The sequence below is a fragment of the Amblyraja radiata genome, chromosome 41, assembly GCF_010909765.2.
Source record: "Amblyraja radiata isolate CabotCenter1 chromosome 41, sAmbRad1.1.pri, whole genome shotgun sequence".
In the NCBI taxonomy this organism is placed as follows: domain Eukaryota; kingdom Metazoa; phylum Chordata; class Chondrichthyes; order Rajiformes; family Rajidae; genus Amblyraja; species Amblyraja radiata.
Genome location: NC_045996.1, coordinates 14,460,932 through 14,475,199, shown reverse-complemented (window position 1 = coordinate 14,475,199; position 14,268 = coordinate 14,460,932). Strand labels below are relative to the sequence as shown.

Below are 14,268 nucleotides of genomic sequence, written 5' to 3'. Positions count from 1 at the left end.
TAACCCGCAAACCAGGGGGTCTCGACCCGAAATGTTACCTATTTCCTTCGCTGCATAGATGCTGCCTCCTCACCCGCTGAGTTTCTCCAGCATTACCTGCAAACCTGTACGTCTTTGGAGTGTGGTAGGAGACCGGAGATCCCGGAGGAAACCCACGCAGATCACGGGGAGATCGTACAGACTCCGTACAGACAGCACCCGTAGTCAGGATCGAACCCGCGTCTCTGGCATTGTAAGGCAGCAACTTTACCGCTGCGCCACCATAGAAACATAGAAAATAGGTGCAGGAGGTGGCCATTCGGCCCTTCGAGCCAGCACCGCCATTCATTGTGATCATGGCTGATCGTCCCCAATCAATAACCCCGTGCCTGCCTTCTCCCCATATCCCTTGACTCCACTAGCCCCTAGAGCTCGATCTAACTCTCTCTTAAATCCATCCAGTGACTTGGCCTCCACTGCCCTCTGTGACTTGTTGAGTTACTTCAGTGTCCACTCTGCACCGTGTTCATTAGCTCCTGCAGGACCCTGGGGCAAGGTAGTCATTGAGGTGAGCTTACCTGAACCATTCTCTTTGACAATAAAGTCCTCTGTCTCACAAGTCTGGTGGTCCAGGCGAACTGTCAGGATCTTATGCTTCCCACCATTATTACTCCAAACCAAAAATGCCTGGAGATACAGAGGATAATAAAACACTTAGTTCCGTTTAGTTTCTTATTGTCACGTGTACCGAGGTACAGTGAACAGCTTTCATTTGTTGACCAGTCAAAGAAAGAACTACATGTATACAATCAAACTGCCACTGTGCGGATATAAAGGATAAAAGGGACAACATTTAGGTAATAAGGTCATAAGTGATAGGAGTAGAATTAGGCCATTCAGCCCATCAAGTCTACTCCGCCATTCAATCATGGCTGATCTATCTCTCCCTCCTAACCCCATTCTCCTGCCTTCTCCCCATAACCTCTGACATCCTGTACTAATCCAGAATCTATCTATCATGGCCATGATTGGATGCCAGAGTAGACTTGATGGGCTGAATGGCCTAATGCTGCTCCTATCACTTATGAATATGAACTTGGGGAACCGTGATCTGTGGGGCCGCCAGCCGATGGTGGGGTTAGGTGGGCTTATTGTCTCTTCCAACACAGACATGATGGGCTGAATGGCCTACACCTGCACCTATTGTCTATTCTAACACAGGCATGATGGGCTGAATGGCCTACGCCTGCACCAAATGTCTATTCTAACACAGACATGATGGGCTGAATGGCCTATTCCTGCACATATTGTCTATTCTAACACAGACATGATGGGCTGAATGGCCTATTCCTGCACCTCTGGTCTATTCTAACACAGACATGATGGGCTGAATGGCCTATTCCTGCACCTATTTTCTATTCTAACACAGGCATGATGGGCTGAATGGCCTATTCCTGCACCTATTTTCTATTCTAACACAGGCATGATGGGCTGAATGGCCTATTCCTGCACCTATTTTCTATTCTAACACAGTCATGATGGGCTGAATGGCCTACTCCAGTGCAGCAGGCTACCCAGAGTCAGGGACTTGGTGAATTGGCCACGCGGTGGACTTACCCCGGCGGGCTGGCATCTAAGGATCTCCTTGACTTGTTCCGGGTCGACTCCCAGCTGCAGCCAAACCTGGTGGGACAGCAGCAGCTTGTCGAAGAGACTGAGTTTAGCTGGAGTCGCTGGGTTGCCCTGGTTCTCCTCCTGCCAAGGCCGGCGATATCCTCCATTGCACAGTTGCCTTTGTGGGCTGTAGGGACTGAAACAACGTGAGAATGTTACGGACGGTACAAGGAACGGCAGGGCCTGTCCCACTGTACGAGGTAATTCAAGAGTTCTCCCTAGTGTTCCCCTGATTCGAGCTCGTGTAATGTACGTAGGAGCTCGTGGATGTCTCGTAGCGGCTCGTACGAGTAACGGTAGGTACTCGGGAAATCCGGTAAAATCGTGACGTATTTTTCAACACTGTGAAAAATGTCCACGAGTAAAAACATACTCGCGATGAAAAGAAATGTTACTTTTTACTCGTACGAGCCGCTACGTGACATCCACGAGCTCCCACGTGCCCGCTACGTACATTACACGAGCTCGAATCAGGGGGAGAACTCGGGAGAACTCTTGAATTACCTCGTACAGTGGGACAGGCCCCTCGACCGAAACACTCTGGAAAATGCGCGCCTCACCTAATGCAAAAACACAAAGTGCTGGAGAAACTCCGCGAGTCAGGCAGCATCCGTGGAGGGAAATGGACAGGGGAGGATTTCAGGTCGGGAACCATCTTTCAGACTCGTGTCTCGACCCAAAATGCTGCCCATCCATCCCATTCCCTCCACAGATGCTGCCTGACCCACTGAGTCTTAAGAAGGGACCTGATCCAAAACGTCGCCTGCCCATTCCCTCCACAGACGCTGCCTGACCAGCTGAGTTACTCCAGCACTTTGGTCTTTGTTCAATATTGCAGCATCTGCAGTTTTTTGTGTCACCACGGCAAATCTGACTGTGACTTTGCCCATAACCCAAACGCCCCTACCGACCAAAAATATACAATTTCCATCTTAAATATATCCAATGATTCATAGCCTTTACTAGTTCCATCCGCACTTACTGGATATCATTGTCTCATTGTTTCCTGCTTACTGCGCGGGTCCTGTATATATCTCCACGTTTATTAACTCAGCAGTCTAACCCACATTAGACTCTCCAGCACAAATATTTACCCAGAACATACAGAGCAGTGCGGGAATATGCCCCATATGTTTGTGCCGAAAAATAATGCAATGAAGGACATCCTTGTGATTGAGGCATTGCAGCGTAGGGTCACGAGATTGATCCCTGGGATGGCGGGACTGTCATATGAGGAAAGATTGAAAAGACTCGGCTTGTATTCACTGGAGTTTGGAAGGATGGGGGGAAATCTTATAGAAACATATAAAATTATAAATGGACTGGACAAGCTAGATGCAGGAAAAATGTTCCCAATGTTGGGCGAGTCCAGATCCAAGGGCCACAGTCTTAGAATATAGGGGAGGCCATTTATGACTGAGGTGAGAAAAAACGTTTTCACTCAGAGAGTTGTGAATGTATGGCATTCCCTGCCACAGAGGGCAGTGGAGGCCAAGTCACTGGATGGGTTTAAGAGAGAGTTAGATAGAGCTCTAGGGAGTCAAGGGATATGGGGAGAAGGCAGGCACGGGTTATTGATTGGGGACGATCAGCCATGATCACAATGAATGGCGGTGCTGGCTTGAAGGGCTGAATGGCCTCCTCCTGCACCTATTTTCTATGTTTCTATGTTAAACTAATCTCATCTGTTTATCTATTCTTCGCATCTCCGTGAGCCCATCAAAAAGCCTCTTAAATGCCACTAATATTTCTGCCTCCACAACCACCCCTGGCAGCGCGGTCCAGGCACCCACTACCCCAAATATTTGATCGGTACGGGTGTCAGGGGCCATGGGGAGACGCCAGCAATGGCTACCTCGTCTGTCCTTTACTTATTTGTGTTTCAATGGATCCCTTCAGTTCCTATCTGCTGAGAAGCAACATCCATCTCTCCAGGTAAAGGACTTTGAAATCCAACCCTGGCAGACAAATGGTGTCAAATATCTTGTAGTTTGTGCAGTTTTATCTCTTGTGGGTTCAGTGACCTGTGCAGCAACGAGCGTTGGAGGCGTGAAACAGTCACAGAATAGAGGCGATTAGTTCTGAGCGGAGGAAATGTGTTCTGTAATATACAGGCTGGGGCCATTTCCTGCAGTTGTCAATTTTGATGAATGTGCTTCAAGACCGTCTAACCATCACCCCCGAGATAGACACAATATGCTGGAGTAACTCAGCGGGACAGGCAGCATCTCTGGAGAGAAGGAGTGGGTCTGAAGAAGGCTGATCTATCTCTCCTTCCTAACCCCATTCTCCTGCCTTCTCCCCATAACCCCCGACACCTGTACCAATCAAGAATCTATCTATCTATCTCTGCTTTTAAAAAATATCCATTGACTTGGCCTCCACAGCCTTTCCATGGCATGGAATTCCACAGATTCACCACGCTCTGACTCTCATCTCCTTCCTAAGGGAACGCCCTTTAATTCTGAGACTGTGGCCGCTGGTCCTAGACTCTCCCACTAGTGGAAACATCATCTCCTCATCCACTCTATCAAAGCCTTTCACTATTCATTTGGTCTCCTGTAGTAAGGAACTGCAGATGCTGGTTTATGCCGAAGGCAGAAACAAAATGCTGGAGGAACTCAGTGGGTCAGGCAACATAGAAACATAGAAACATAGACAATAGGTGCAGGAGTAGGCCATTCGGCCCTTCGAGCCTGCACCATTCGCCATTCAATATGATCATGGCTGATCATCCAACTCAGTATCCTGTACCTGCCTTCTCTCCATACCGCCTGATCCCTTTAGCCACAAGGGCCACATCTAACTCCCTCTTAAATATAGCTAATGAACTGGCCTCAACTCCTTTCTGTGGCAGAGAATTCCACAGATTTACCACTCTCTGTGTGAATTTTTTTTCCATCTCGGTCATAAAAGATTTCCCCCTTAACCTTAAACGGTGACCCCTTATTCTGGACTTCCCCAACATCGGGAACAATCTTCCTGCATCTAGCCTGTCCAACCCCTTAAGAATTTTGTAGGTTTCTATAAGATCCCCCCTCAATCTTCTAAATTCTAGCGAGTACAAGCCGAGTCTATCCAGTCGTTCTTCATATGAAAGTCCTGACATCCCAGAAATCAGTCTGGTGAACCTTCTCTGTACTCCCTCTATGGCAAGAATGTCTTTCCTCAGATTAGGAGACCAAAACTGTACGCAATACCCCAGGTGTGGTCTCACCAAGACCCTGTACAACTGCAGTAGAACCTCCCTGCTCCTATACTCAAATCCTTTTGCTATGAATGCTAACAGACCATTCGCTTTCTTCACTGCCTGCTGCACCTGCATGCCTACTTTCAATGACTGGTGTACCATGACACCCAGGTCTCGTTGCATCTCCCCTTTTCCTAATCGGCCACCATTCAGATAATAATCCACTCATCCACTCTATCCAAGTCTTTCACTATTCATGTGATCTCCTGTAGGAAGGAACTGCAGATGCTGGTTTATACCGAAGGCAGACACAAAATGCTGGAGGAACTCAGTGGGTCAGGCAACATCTCTGGAGAAAAAGGAAAAGGTGACATTTTGGGTGGGACTTAAAGATAGAGAGGGCCAGTACAAAAGAGGACCAGCAACAGATGACCTCGGGAAGGGTGTAGTCCAGAATAGGCCATTGTTAGCTGGGGAAGATGCACTAACATCATGGATACAAGGGACACAAGACAGGAACACGTGAAAGAGTCTCGTAAGGTGGCAGCAGGAAAGGTTTTTCCACTTGTAAGGCAGTACATCAAAAATCCACCAGGAACCTCCAGAGAAATCCCTCTCCTGGATGGTTGGTGTGGACACGAGAGTCACATTCATCCCAAGATCACAACATTGACAGAGACAAAAATGCTGGAGAAACTCAGCGGGTGAGGCAGCATCTATGAAGCGAAGTCGAGACCCTTCTTCAGACTGATGTGGGGGTGGGGAAGAAGAAAGAAGAGATATGACGATAGGAAGAGTTGAAGAGAGGATGATGTTGGGTGGTGGGCCGAATGGCCTGCCTCGATGCTACAAATTCTATACAATTCCAAGGATAGAGAGGAAAGTTCGGAGACCTACCTCATTTGTTCCTCGGAGTTTGTAGTATCCTGGATGGATGTTCTCAGCATTTTTTTGTCCAGACGGATCTTCTAGTCACGGAGGTGGCTTGTTGGCCAGGCCATGCTGTGCCTCGAGTCCCTCCTGTTCCTGCACGCACTAACACACACACTCACACACACCCAGCCACCACGGAATGGGGGGAGGAGATACAAGGGAAATCTCGGCCAAAACCTCTCTGCCCGTCAATAGAGGCTGGTGATCCGAGAATTGGCCAGAAGGTGGTATGTTGGGAAACAGGAACGGTTCATGAGCTGGTCCCAAGATTGAGCTGTTGCTGCAGATGAGGTTATTTCCGGAGCTGCTTTCTCTTTCTCTCTCTCTCTCTCTCTCTCTCTCTCTGCCGACAATCCACTCGAGCCTGGGTTTTGCTGTGAGCTGGGTTTTAACAAGAGTGAACCACAAGCAGCGCGAATGTGGTCACCTCACTCCGTGCTCTGCTTCCCCAGCCAATGGGCGCACGTACAGACAAACTGTGTGACCCAATTTAAAGATGGTTTCAGTTGGGTTTCCAGATAACACTTGAAGCCCTTGCTCCTCTCAGACATGGAGTCTTCTCCTTGATCCAGGGGGAGACCTCAAAAACTCGCTCATAATTCAGGATCATCAACAAATGTGACCGTCTTTCCTTTCATTTCCCTCCAGTTTCCATTCCCCCCTCTCTCTCTTAATCCCAAACCCTAGCATTCCAATTCCAATCCTCTCACTCAAATCTGAAAGCATCACCTGCCGAACGTAGAAGAGAGCGAGGCGGAGGAGAGAGAGAGATAGAGAGCGAGAGCGAAGCGCGAGAGCGCGAGAGAGCGGCGAGAGGCGAGCGCGCGCGCGCTGAGCGACGCGCGTAGGCGGGCGAGCGCTGCGCGCTCGCGCTAGCTGCGCGCGCTCGCTCTCGTCTCTCGCCTCTCGTCGCGCGCCTCTTCCTCTCTCATGCTCGATGATCTATCTATGCTAGCGATCGATACTATTAATCTATCTAATCTACGATCTACTATCTATCTCTCTTATCTGTCGTATCTATCTATCTATCTATCTATCTATCTATCTATCTATCTATCTGTCTGTCTGTCTGTCTGTCTGTCTGTCTATCTATCTATCTATCTATCTATCTATCTATCTATCTATCTATCTATCTATCTATCTATCTATCTATCTATCTATCTATCTATCTATCTATCTATCTATCTATCTATCTATCCCTCTTTCTCCCCCTCTCTCTCCCTCCCCCCTCCTCCTCAGTTCATGTTAGTTTATTGTCACGTGTACTGTCATTATCAGGGTGGAGGAAAAATGTTCAACCAATACTCATAGAGGATCTGCCAGTGGAAAGATTGTAATAGAACATCTTAGTCAAGTGAGTGGGATCAAAACACAGTGAGTCAAACAGTGGGGGCGATGGGGAATACAAGAACATTGCAGGGAGTGAGGATGGGTTAGTCCAGCACAGATTCAGCACTTCAATCCTGATGTTGTTTAAGAAGGAACTGCAGATGCTGGAAAATCGAAGGTAGACAAAAAATGCTGGAGAAACTCAGCGGGTGCAGCAGCATCTATGGAGCGAAGGAAATAGTCTGAAGAAGGGTTTCAGCCCGAAACGTTGCCTATTTCCTTCGCTCCATAGATGCTGCTGCACCCGCTGAGTTTCTCCAGCACTTTTGTCTACCTTCAATCCTGATCTTGCCTGTCAGGATTGAACTGAGATCTCCAGTGGCGAGAGGCCGTGTCACTATGTATCCTCTCTTCTTAAATATTCCCTTAGCTCAGGGATAAATCGGGAGGTGTAATTAATGCTGGTGGACAAAAATGCTGGAGAAACTCAGCGGGTGAGGCAGCATCTATGGAGCGAAGGAAATAGGGCCGAAACCCTTCTTCAGCACCCTTCATAGCAAGAGGATTTGAGTATAGGAGCAGGGAGGTTCTACTGCAGTTGTACAGGGTCTTGGTGAGACCACACCTGGAGTATTGCGTACAGTTTTGGTCTCCTAATCTGAGGAAGGACATTCTTGCCATAGAGGGAGTACAGAGAAGGTTCACCAGACTGATTCCTGGGATGTCAGGACTTTCACATGAAGAAAGACTGGATAGACTCGGTTTGTACTCGCTAGAATTTAGAAGATTGAGGGGGATCTTATAGACACTTACAAAATTCTTAAGGGGTTCGACAGGCTAGATGCAGGAAGATTGTTCCCGATGTTGGGGAAGTCCAGAACAAGGGGTCACAGTTTAAGGATAAGGGGGGAAATCTTTTAGGACCGAGATGAGGAAAACATTTTTTTCACACAGAGAGTGGTGAATCTGTGGAATTCTCTGCCACAGATGGTAGTTTAGGCTAGTTCATTGCCTATATTTAAGAGGGAGTTAGATGTGGCCCTTGTGGCTAAAGGGATCAGGGGGGTATGGAGAGAAGGCAGGTACAGGATACTGAGTTGGATGATCAGCCATGATCATATTGAATGGCGGTGCAGGCTTGAAGGGCCGAATGGCCTACTCCTGCACCTATTTTCTATGTTTCTATGTTTCAGACTTCAGACAATTAATGATGGCGCCGCCACATCCCTGAATAAATAACTAGATTCAAATCCCATCATCCAGCAGAGGAGTTTCAGTTGTTGAATTATTTTAGAGATGTTCTTGAGCTGATGTTATTAGGAATATTTCACTAAAGGCTAGCACCTTCTGCCTCGCGTCCCCAGAGGGCTAGCAGAGCAGTAACACAGCGCTGATGATGTACCATCCAACATCAGAATTGGCCTCTTCCTATCAGAAGTACCCGCGTTCCTTCAGCGTGTTAATTGGGTAGGTGCTAATTCAGAAGCTGGCGCATCGTTCAGGATTCAAGAGGCACTCGGAGAGAGAGAGGTTGGAGCAGGAGCGACCTCGTAAACTGGTCTTCCCGAGTTTTCAACTTGGGGGCTTTTTTTTTTGGACTTGTTGCTGGAAGATCTTTCCCGACGAGATGCCCAGAGGATTTCTGGTCAAGAGGAAGAGGAGGAGGTGGTCACATAGCGGGCCGACAGGGAGACAGGTCGTGGGGTGCGACTGTGTTGAGAGGGGTCCCTGTCCGTGGCCCTTGATGGGAGGATGGGAAGCAGAGCAGACCGGGGGTTGCAACACAGAGAGGTTCTGGAGCCAACATGCTCCCTCCGCTGGATTCCCAGTTCCAGATGACGGGGCTCAGCCCAACACTGGAGCCCTGACCACGGAGATTGTGTCATCTGCAACCCTTCAGTCAACGACAAAGGCAACTCGCCCTGAGGCACTGGGACAGAGGAATGTGGACCGGTTGGTGGAGGAACCAAGGTTTGTGGGGAGGCAAGCCCGAGGAGGCGAGGAGGCGAGGAGATGGGGCGGTGGTGTCCTGGGGGCGTTTGTCTGCCAGTTGTGTGGGGAGGAATATCCCGACTGCTTTGGCCTGGCCCGACACAGATGCCCTGGGATAGTCCAGGTGGAATACCGATGCTGGGACTGCGGCAAGGTCTTCGGCTGCCAGGCTAACCTTGCCTCGCACCGCAGGTGGCACCGGCCCCGTGGCACAAGCCCCGCCAACAACCAGGGCAAGAACAGGGAGGTTCTCCACAGCCCGAACAGCCGCGCTGATATCAAGCAGAGGTCGATGGGCCCATCGAGACCAAACCTGCCCCAGACTCAAATGGAAGAGGAGTTGAGGATCCAGCAAGCCCACGGCCACCAGCTAGAAAGAATGGAGATGTTTGGACGTGCTGCCCCGATGTATTGGATGGACAACAGTCTCTATTCCGGACACTTCAGGGGTCTTGTGTGCCCACTGGTTGCCCAGTGGGTATCGGGTGATCCTTCCAGAACTGGGGGCTCCCGTAGTCTGTACCAGGCAGGTGAGATCTTTGGGGAAAGCATCCATGGTGAGATCTTTGGGGAAGGCATCCATGGGATCGATGTTTCTCCACGCACGCTGGAGGCCGTTCCTTGCAGGTGCTGCCTCGGCGGGTCACCTGAAGCATCGAGGCAGGTGGGCCAACCTGCGCCGGTGGACAACAGGCAGGTGGTGCTTCAGCTACAGGAGCGACCAGGTTGTTAGATGTGCAAGGTACTTGATCAGTACTGTAGATGCCTCATCTCCATAAGTCTGAATGGAGACTGGCTGGCTCGAATGGTGCTGGCTCGAAGGGCCGAATGGCCTCCTCCTGCACCTATTTTCTATTTTCTATGCAGGATGTATGTGGTTGTGCTAATCCATTCTAGAAACATGGAAACATAGAAAATAGGCGCAGGAGGAGGCCTTTCGGCCTTTCAGGCCAGCACCGCCATTCATTGTGATCATGGCTGATCGTCCGCTATCAATAACCCGTGCCTGCCTTCTCCCCACATCCCTTGATTCCACTAGCCCCTAGAGCTCTATCTAACCCTCTCTTAAATCCATCCAGTGATTTGTCCTCCACTGCCCTCTGTGGCAGGGAATTCCACAAATTCACAACTCTCTGGGTGAAAAAGTATTTTTTCTCAACTCAGTCTTAAATGGCCTCCCCTTTATTCTTAGACTGTGTGTGGCCCCTGGTTCTGGACTCAGCATCGAGCTTGGCCAGTCCTTTTATAATTTTATATGTTGGATATGATTTTATTCGTGGCTCTCTCATGCCTCAATCTGTTGTATTAAAGTTTTCTCATCGAGCCTCTGGTTTCCTTTGCCATTAATCTGGCCTTCAGCTAGAATAAATCAATCGTGTATAAGGTAGACAAAAATGCTGGAGAAACTCAGCGGGTGAGGCAGCATCTATGGAGCGAAGGAATAGGTGACGTTTCAGTTATGAGGGAAAAACACCTCTGCTCTTTCATCTAAAGTGGTGCAAAAGATGAGGCAGAGGATGGGCCCTTGGTTAGTCATAGGTTTAAGGTGAAGGGGAAAAGATTTAATAGGAATCTGAGGGGTCACTTTTTTCACTCAAAGGGTGGTGGGTGTCTGGAACAAGCTGCCAGAGGAGGTGGTTGAGGCTGGGACTATCCAAACGTTTAAGAAACAGTTAGACAGGTACTTGGACAGGTTTGGAGGGATATGGAGCAGACTCGGGCAGGTGGGACTAGTGTAGCTGGGACATGTTGGTCGGTGTGGGCAAGTTGGGTCGAAGGGCCTGTATCCACGCTGTGTCACTCTGTGACTCTTAATGCCCCTGTCCCACTTAGGAAACCTGAACGGAAACCTCTGGAGACTTTGCGCCCCACCCAAGGTTTCCGTGCGGTTCCCGGAGGTTGCAGGTGGTTGCCGGAGGTTGCAGGTGGTTCCCGGAGGTTGCAGGTAGTGGAAGCAGTTAGGGAGACTGACAAAGACCTCCGGGAACCGCACGGAAACCTTTGGTGGGGCGCAAAGTCTCCAGAGGAACTGAAAAGTCACATATCCACGCTCTCCAGAGATGCTGCCTGATCAGCTGATATGCCCAGCACTTTGTGCCTTCTGCTGCCACTGACTTTCTCTGGAAAGTTTAGTGAAGGGGTCTATCTCTTTAAGGTGCTGTGAATGCCAACACCCCTTATGAACTAAACAGCCCCAGCAGTTGTCTGTTATCAGAGGGTGTTTGAAGCTCACATCAATTCTCAGCTTTCCGCTCCATTGCCGAGTGTGTGCATGTTGCTATTTCCTACACTGGCAGCTTACACAATACAACCATGTTGAGATTCATGCTGAGCTTAACAGGAAATGAACAAGATACTTGCAGCCACACAAACCTCCTTCATGTTCAATTGAAAAGTTTAGCAGTTAAAATTATTAATTGTTCTCTCTCTGTTTTGCTATAAACCCGGTAAAGTATTCAAACAGCAGCGTGCGGCACCAGACAATAGGTGCAGGAGTAGGCCATTCGGCCCTTCGAGTCAGCACCGCCCGCCATTCACTGTGATCATGGCTGATCATCCCCAATCAGTACCCCGTTCCTGCCTTCTCCCCGTATCCATTGACTCCGCTATTTTTAAGAGCCCTATCTAGCTCTCTCTTGAAAGTATCCAGAGAACCTGCCTCCACCGCCCTCTGAGGCAGAGAATTCCACAGACTACACAGTCTGCGGATTCATTTGCTTTTAAAAAATGGAAGTGAGAGATGAAGAGACCACAACGCAGGAAAAATAACTTCCTCAATTGTTCTCTGGTTCCAGTCTCTTGCACAGCCCTGATTTTACCCACTCATCAATTGGCAGCTATGCATTCATCACTACAACCCCCCCCCCCCCCCCCACCCCCCGCCAAAACCTCTCTGCACCCCACTACCCCCCACCCCTCCCCACTCAAGCCATTTAACCCACAAAGCTGCACGTCTTTGGAGTGTGGGAGGAAACCAGAGCTCCCGGAGAAAACCCACGCGGGTCACGGGGAGAACGTACAAACTCCGTACAGACAGCACCCATAGTCAGGATCGAACCTGGGGCTCTGGCGCTGTGAGGCAGCAGCTCTACCCGCTGCGCCACCGTGCCTCCCTGTCGTGTTCTGAGACCAATAATAGCTATTAATAAATATTAATAAATAAACATTTGATCGGTATCACATTTCTGTTTGTGTCTGCTCAAGATGGTCCCTACACTACAACACTTCCTAAAACTGCTTTACTGGGTGTGTGAGGGGTTCTGAGACGTCCCAAGATTGTAAAAGGCATAGTAGAAATAAAAGTCAATTCTGAGGTTGATTCTGACCTCGGGTGCTGTCTATGTGGAGTTTGCCCGTTCTCCCTCTGACCACGTGGGGTTTTTCGTCCTGGGTGCTGTGATAGGCAGGTTCCCGATGTTGGGCGAGTCCAGAACCAGGGGCCACAGTTTGAGAATAAGGGGTAAGCCATTTAGAACGGAGACGAGGAAACACTTTTTCACACAGAGAGTTGTGAGTCTGTGGAATTCTCTGCCGGTGGAGGTCGGTGGAAACCGGAGCTCCCGGAGAAAACCCACGCAGGTCACGGGCAGAACGTACAAACTCGGTACAGACAGCACCCGTAGTCAGGATCGAACCCGGGTCTCTGGCGCTGTGAGGCAGCAACTCTACCCGCTGCGCCACAAGTACTGGAACTTGCTGATCAAGAAAGATGTGGTTCCCATTTACGGCCACTGATTGTTTAAGAAAGAACTGCAGATGCTGGGGGGAAAAATCGAAGATAGACAAAAAATGCTGGTGAAACTCAGCGGGTGAGGCAGCATCTATGGAGCGAAGGAATAGATCGAGTCTTAGAATAATGGGGAGGTTATTTAAGACTGAGGTGAGAAAAAACGTTTTCACCCAGAGAGTTGTGAATTTGTGGAATTCCCTGCCACAGAGGGCAGTGGAGGCCAAGTCAATGGATGGATTTAAGAGAGAGTTAGATAGAGCTCTAGGGGCTAGTGGAGTCAAGGGATATGGGGAGAAGGCAGGCATGGGTTATTGATTGGGGACGATCAGCCATGATCGCAATGAATGGCGGTGCTGGCTCGAAGGGCCGAATGGCCTCCTCCTGCACCCATTTTCTATGTTTCTATGTTTCTATTCGACCCGAAACGTCACCTATTCCTTCGCTCCATAGATGCTGCCCCACCCGCTGAGTTTCTCCAGCATTTTTGTCCACAGCCACTGATTTGTACCACATTTTTGACTTGCATTCGCCGTGGGGGGAGTGGAAGATAATTACAGTGCTTCAACGGCATAGTTTGAGCTGTATTTAACGAGTTAGTGAGAACGAAATAATTGCAACAGTCACACCGCACTCACCTACTTCCTATGGATTCAACACGGGAGAGGCAGAACATCTCCAGCGCGCTGGCCTGTCTCTGCAACTTGCCTCTCAATGCCTCGGGGGGTTCTCAGCAGCCAAAGGGCGAAGGGGAGGAAGCACAGAAGCAGTTTCTGCCCGGCTGAAAGACGAGCAGAGTAGAACGATCTGAAAGAAGGCTTTGACGTTTAAAAATAAAACAGTGTGTGTTGCTAGGCGAAGAGCGACGTGTGCTAAATTAAGAATAGAGGGTTTAACAAATGCTAATGTCAAGTCACTGTTTCCTGAAGTTTGGCTTTGAAACGCGGGTGGGGGAAAGCCACAGCGGACAGGAATGAATAATGAAGTTAGAGGTTGGGAAAGGTGTGAGTTGATGCATTGGGAAATGGTGGAAGCACAAGCACTGAATTGATGAAAGATACAGCGTGAAACCGCTGCATCACCGCGCCTGAGTCCCGGGTTCATTCCTGACCTCCGGTGCTTCTTCTGAGAAACATAGAAACATAGAAAATAGGTGCAGGAGTAGGCCATTCGGCCCTTCGAGCCTGCACCGCCATTCAATATGATCATGGCTGATCATCCAACTCAGTATCCCATCCCTGCCTTCTCTCCATACCCACTGATCCCTTTAGCCACAAGCCATTCAATATGACCATGGCTGATCATCCAACTCAGTATCCCATCCCTACCTTCTCTCCATACCCCCTGATCCCCTTAGCCACAAGGGCCACATCTAACTCCCTCTTAAATATAGCCAATGAACTGTGGCCTCAACTACCTTCTGTGGCAGAGAATTCCACAGATT

General features: G+C 49.3%; 1 protein-coding gene across 2 annotated transcripts in view; it reads right to left on the bottom strand.

Moving 5' to 3' along the window:
• Positions 1-13,845, bottom strand: part of LOC116967861 (ras and Rab interactor 3-like) — a 30,911-nt gene extending 17,066 nt beyond the window's left edge. The window contains exons 1-3 of one of the 2 annotated variants that reach the window (XM_033014493.1): positions 13,463-13,845; positions 1,597-1,789; positions 558-666 (exon numbers count right to left, since the gene is read on the bottom strand). In XM_033014493.1, coding sequence (XP_032870384.1) covers positions 558-666; positions 1,597-1,789; positions 13,463-13,500 — 340 coding nt within the window. In that variant the 5' untranslated portion in view covers positions 13,501-13,845. Of the gene's footprint in view, positions 1-557; positions 667-1,596; positions 1,790-5,740; positions 6,055-13,462 lie in introns of those variants that run through there. The other variant, XM_033014492.1, reaches the window with a different exon arrangement.
• Between the last annotated feature and the right edge of the window lie 423 nt (positions 13,846-14,268).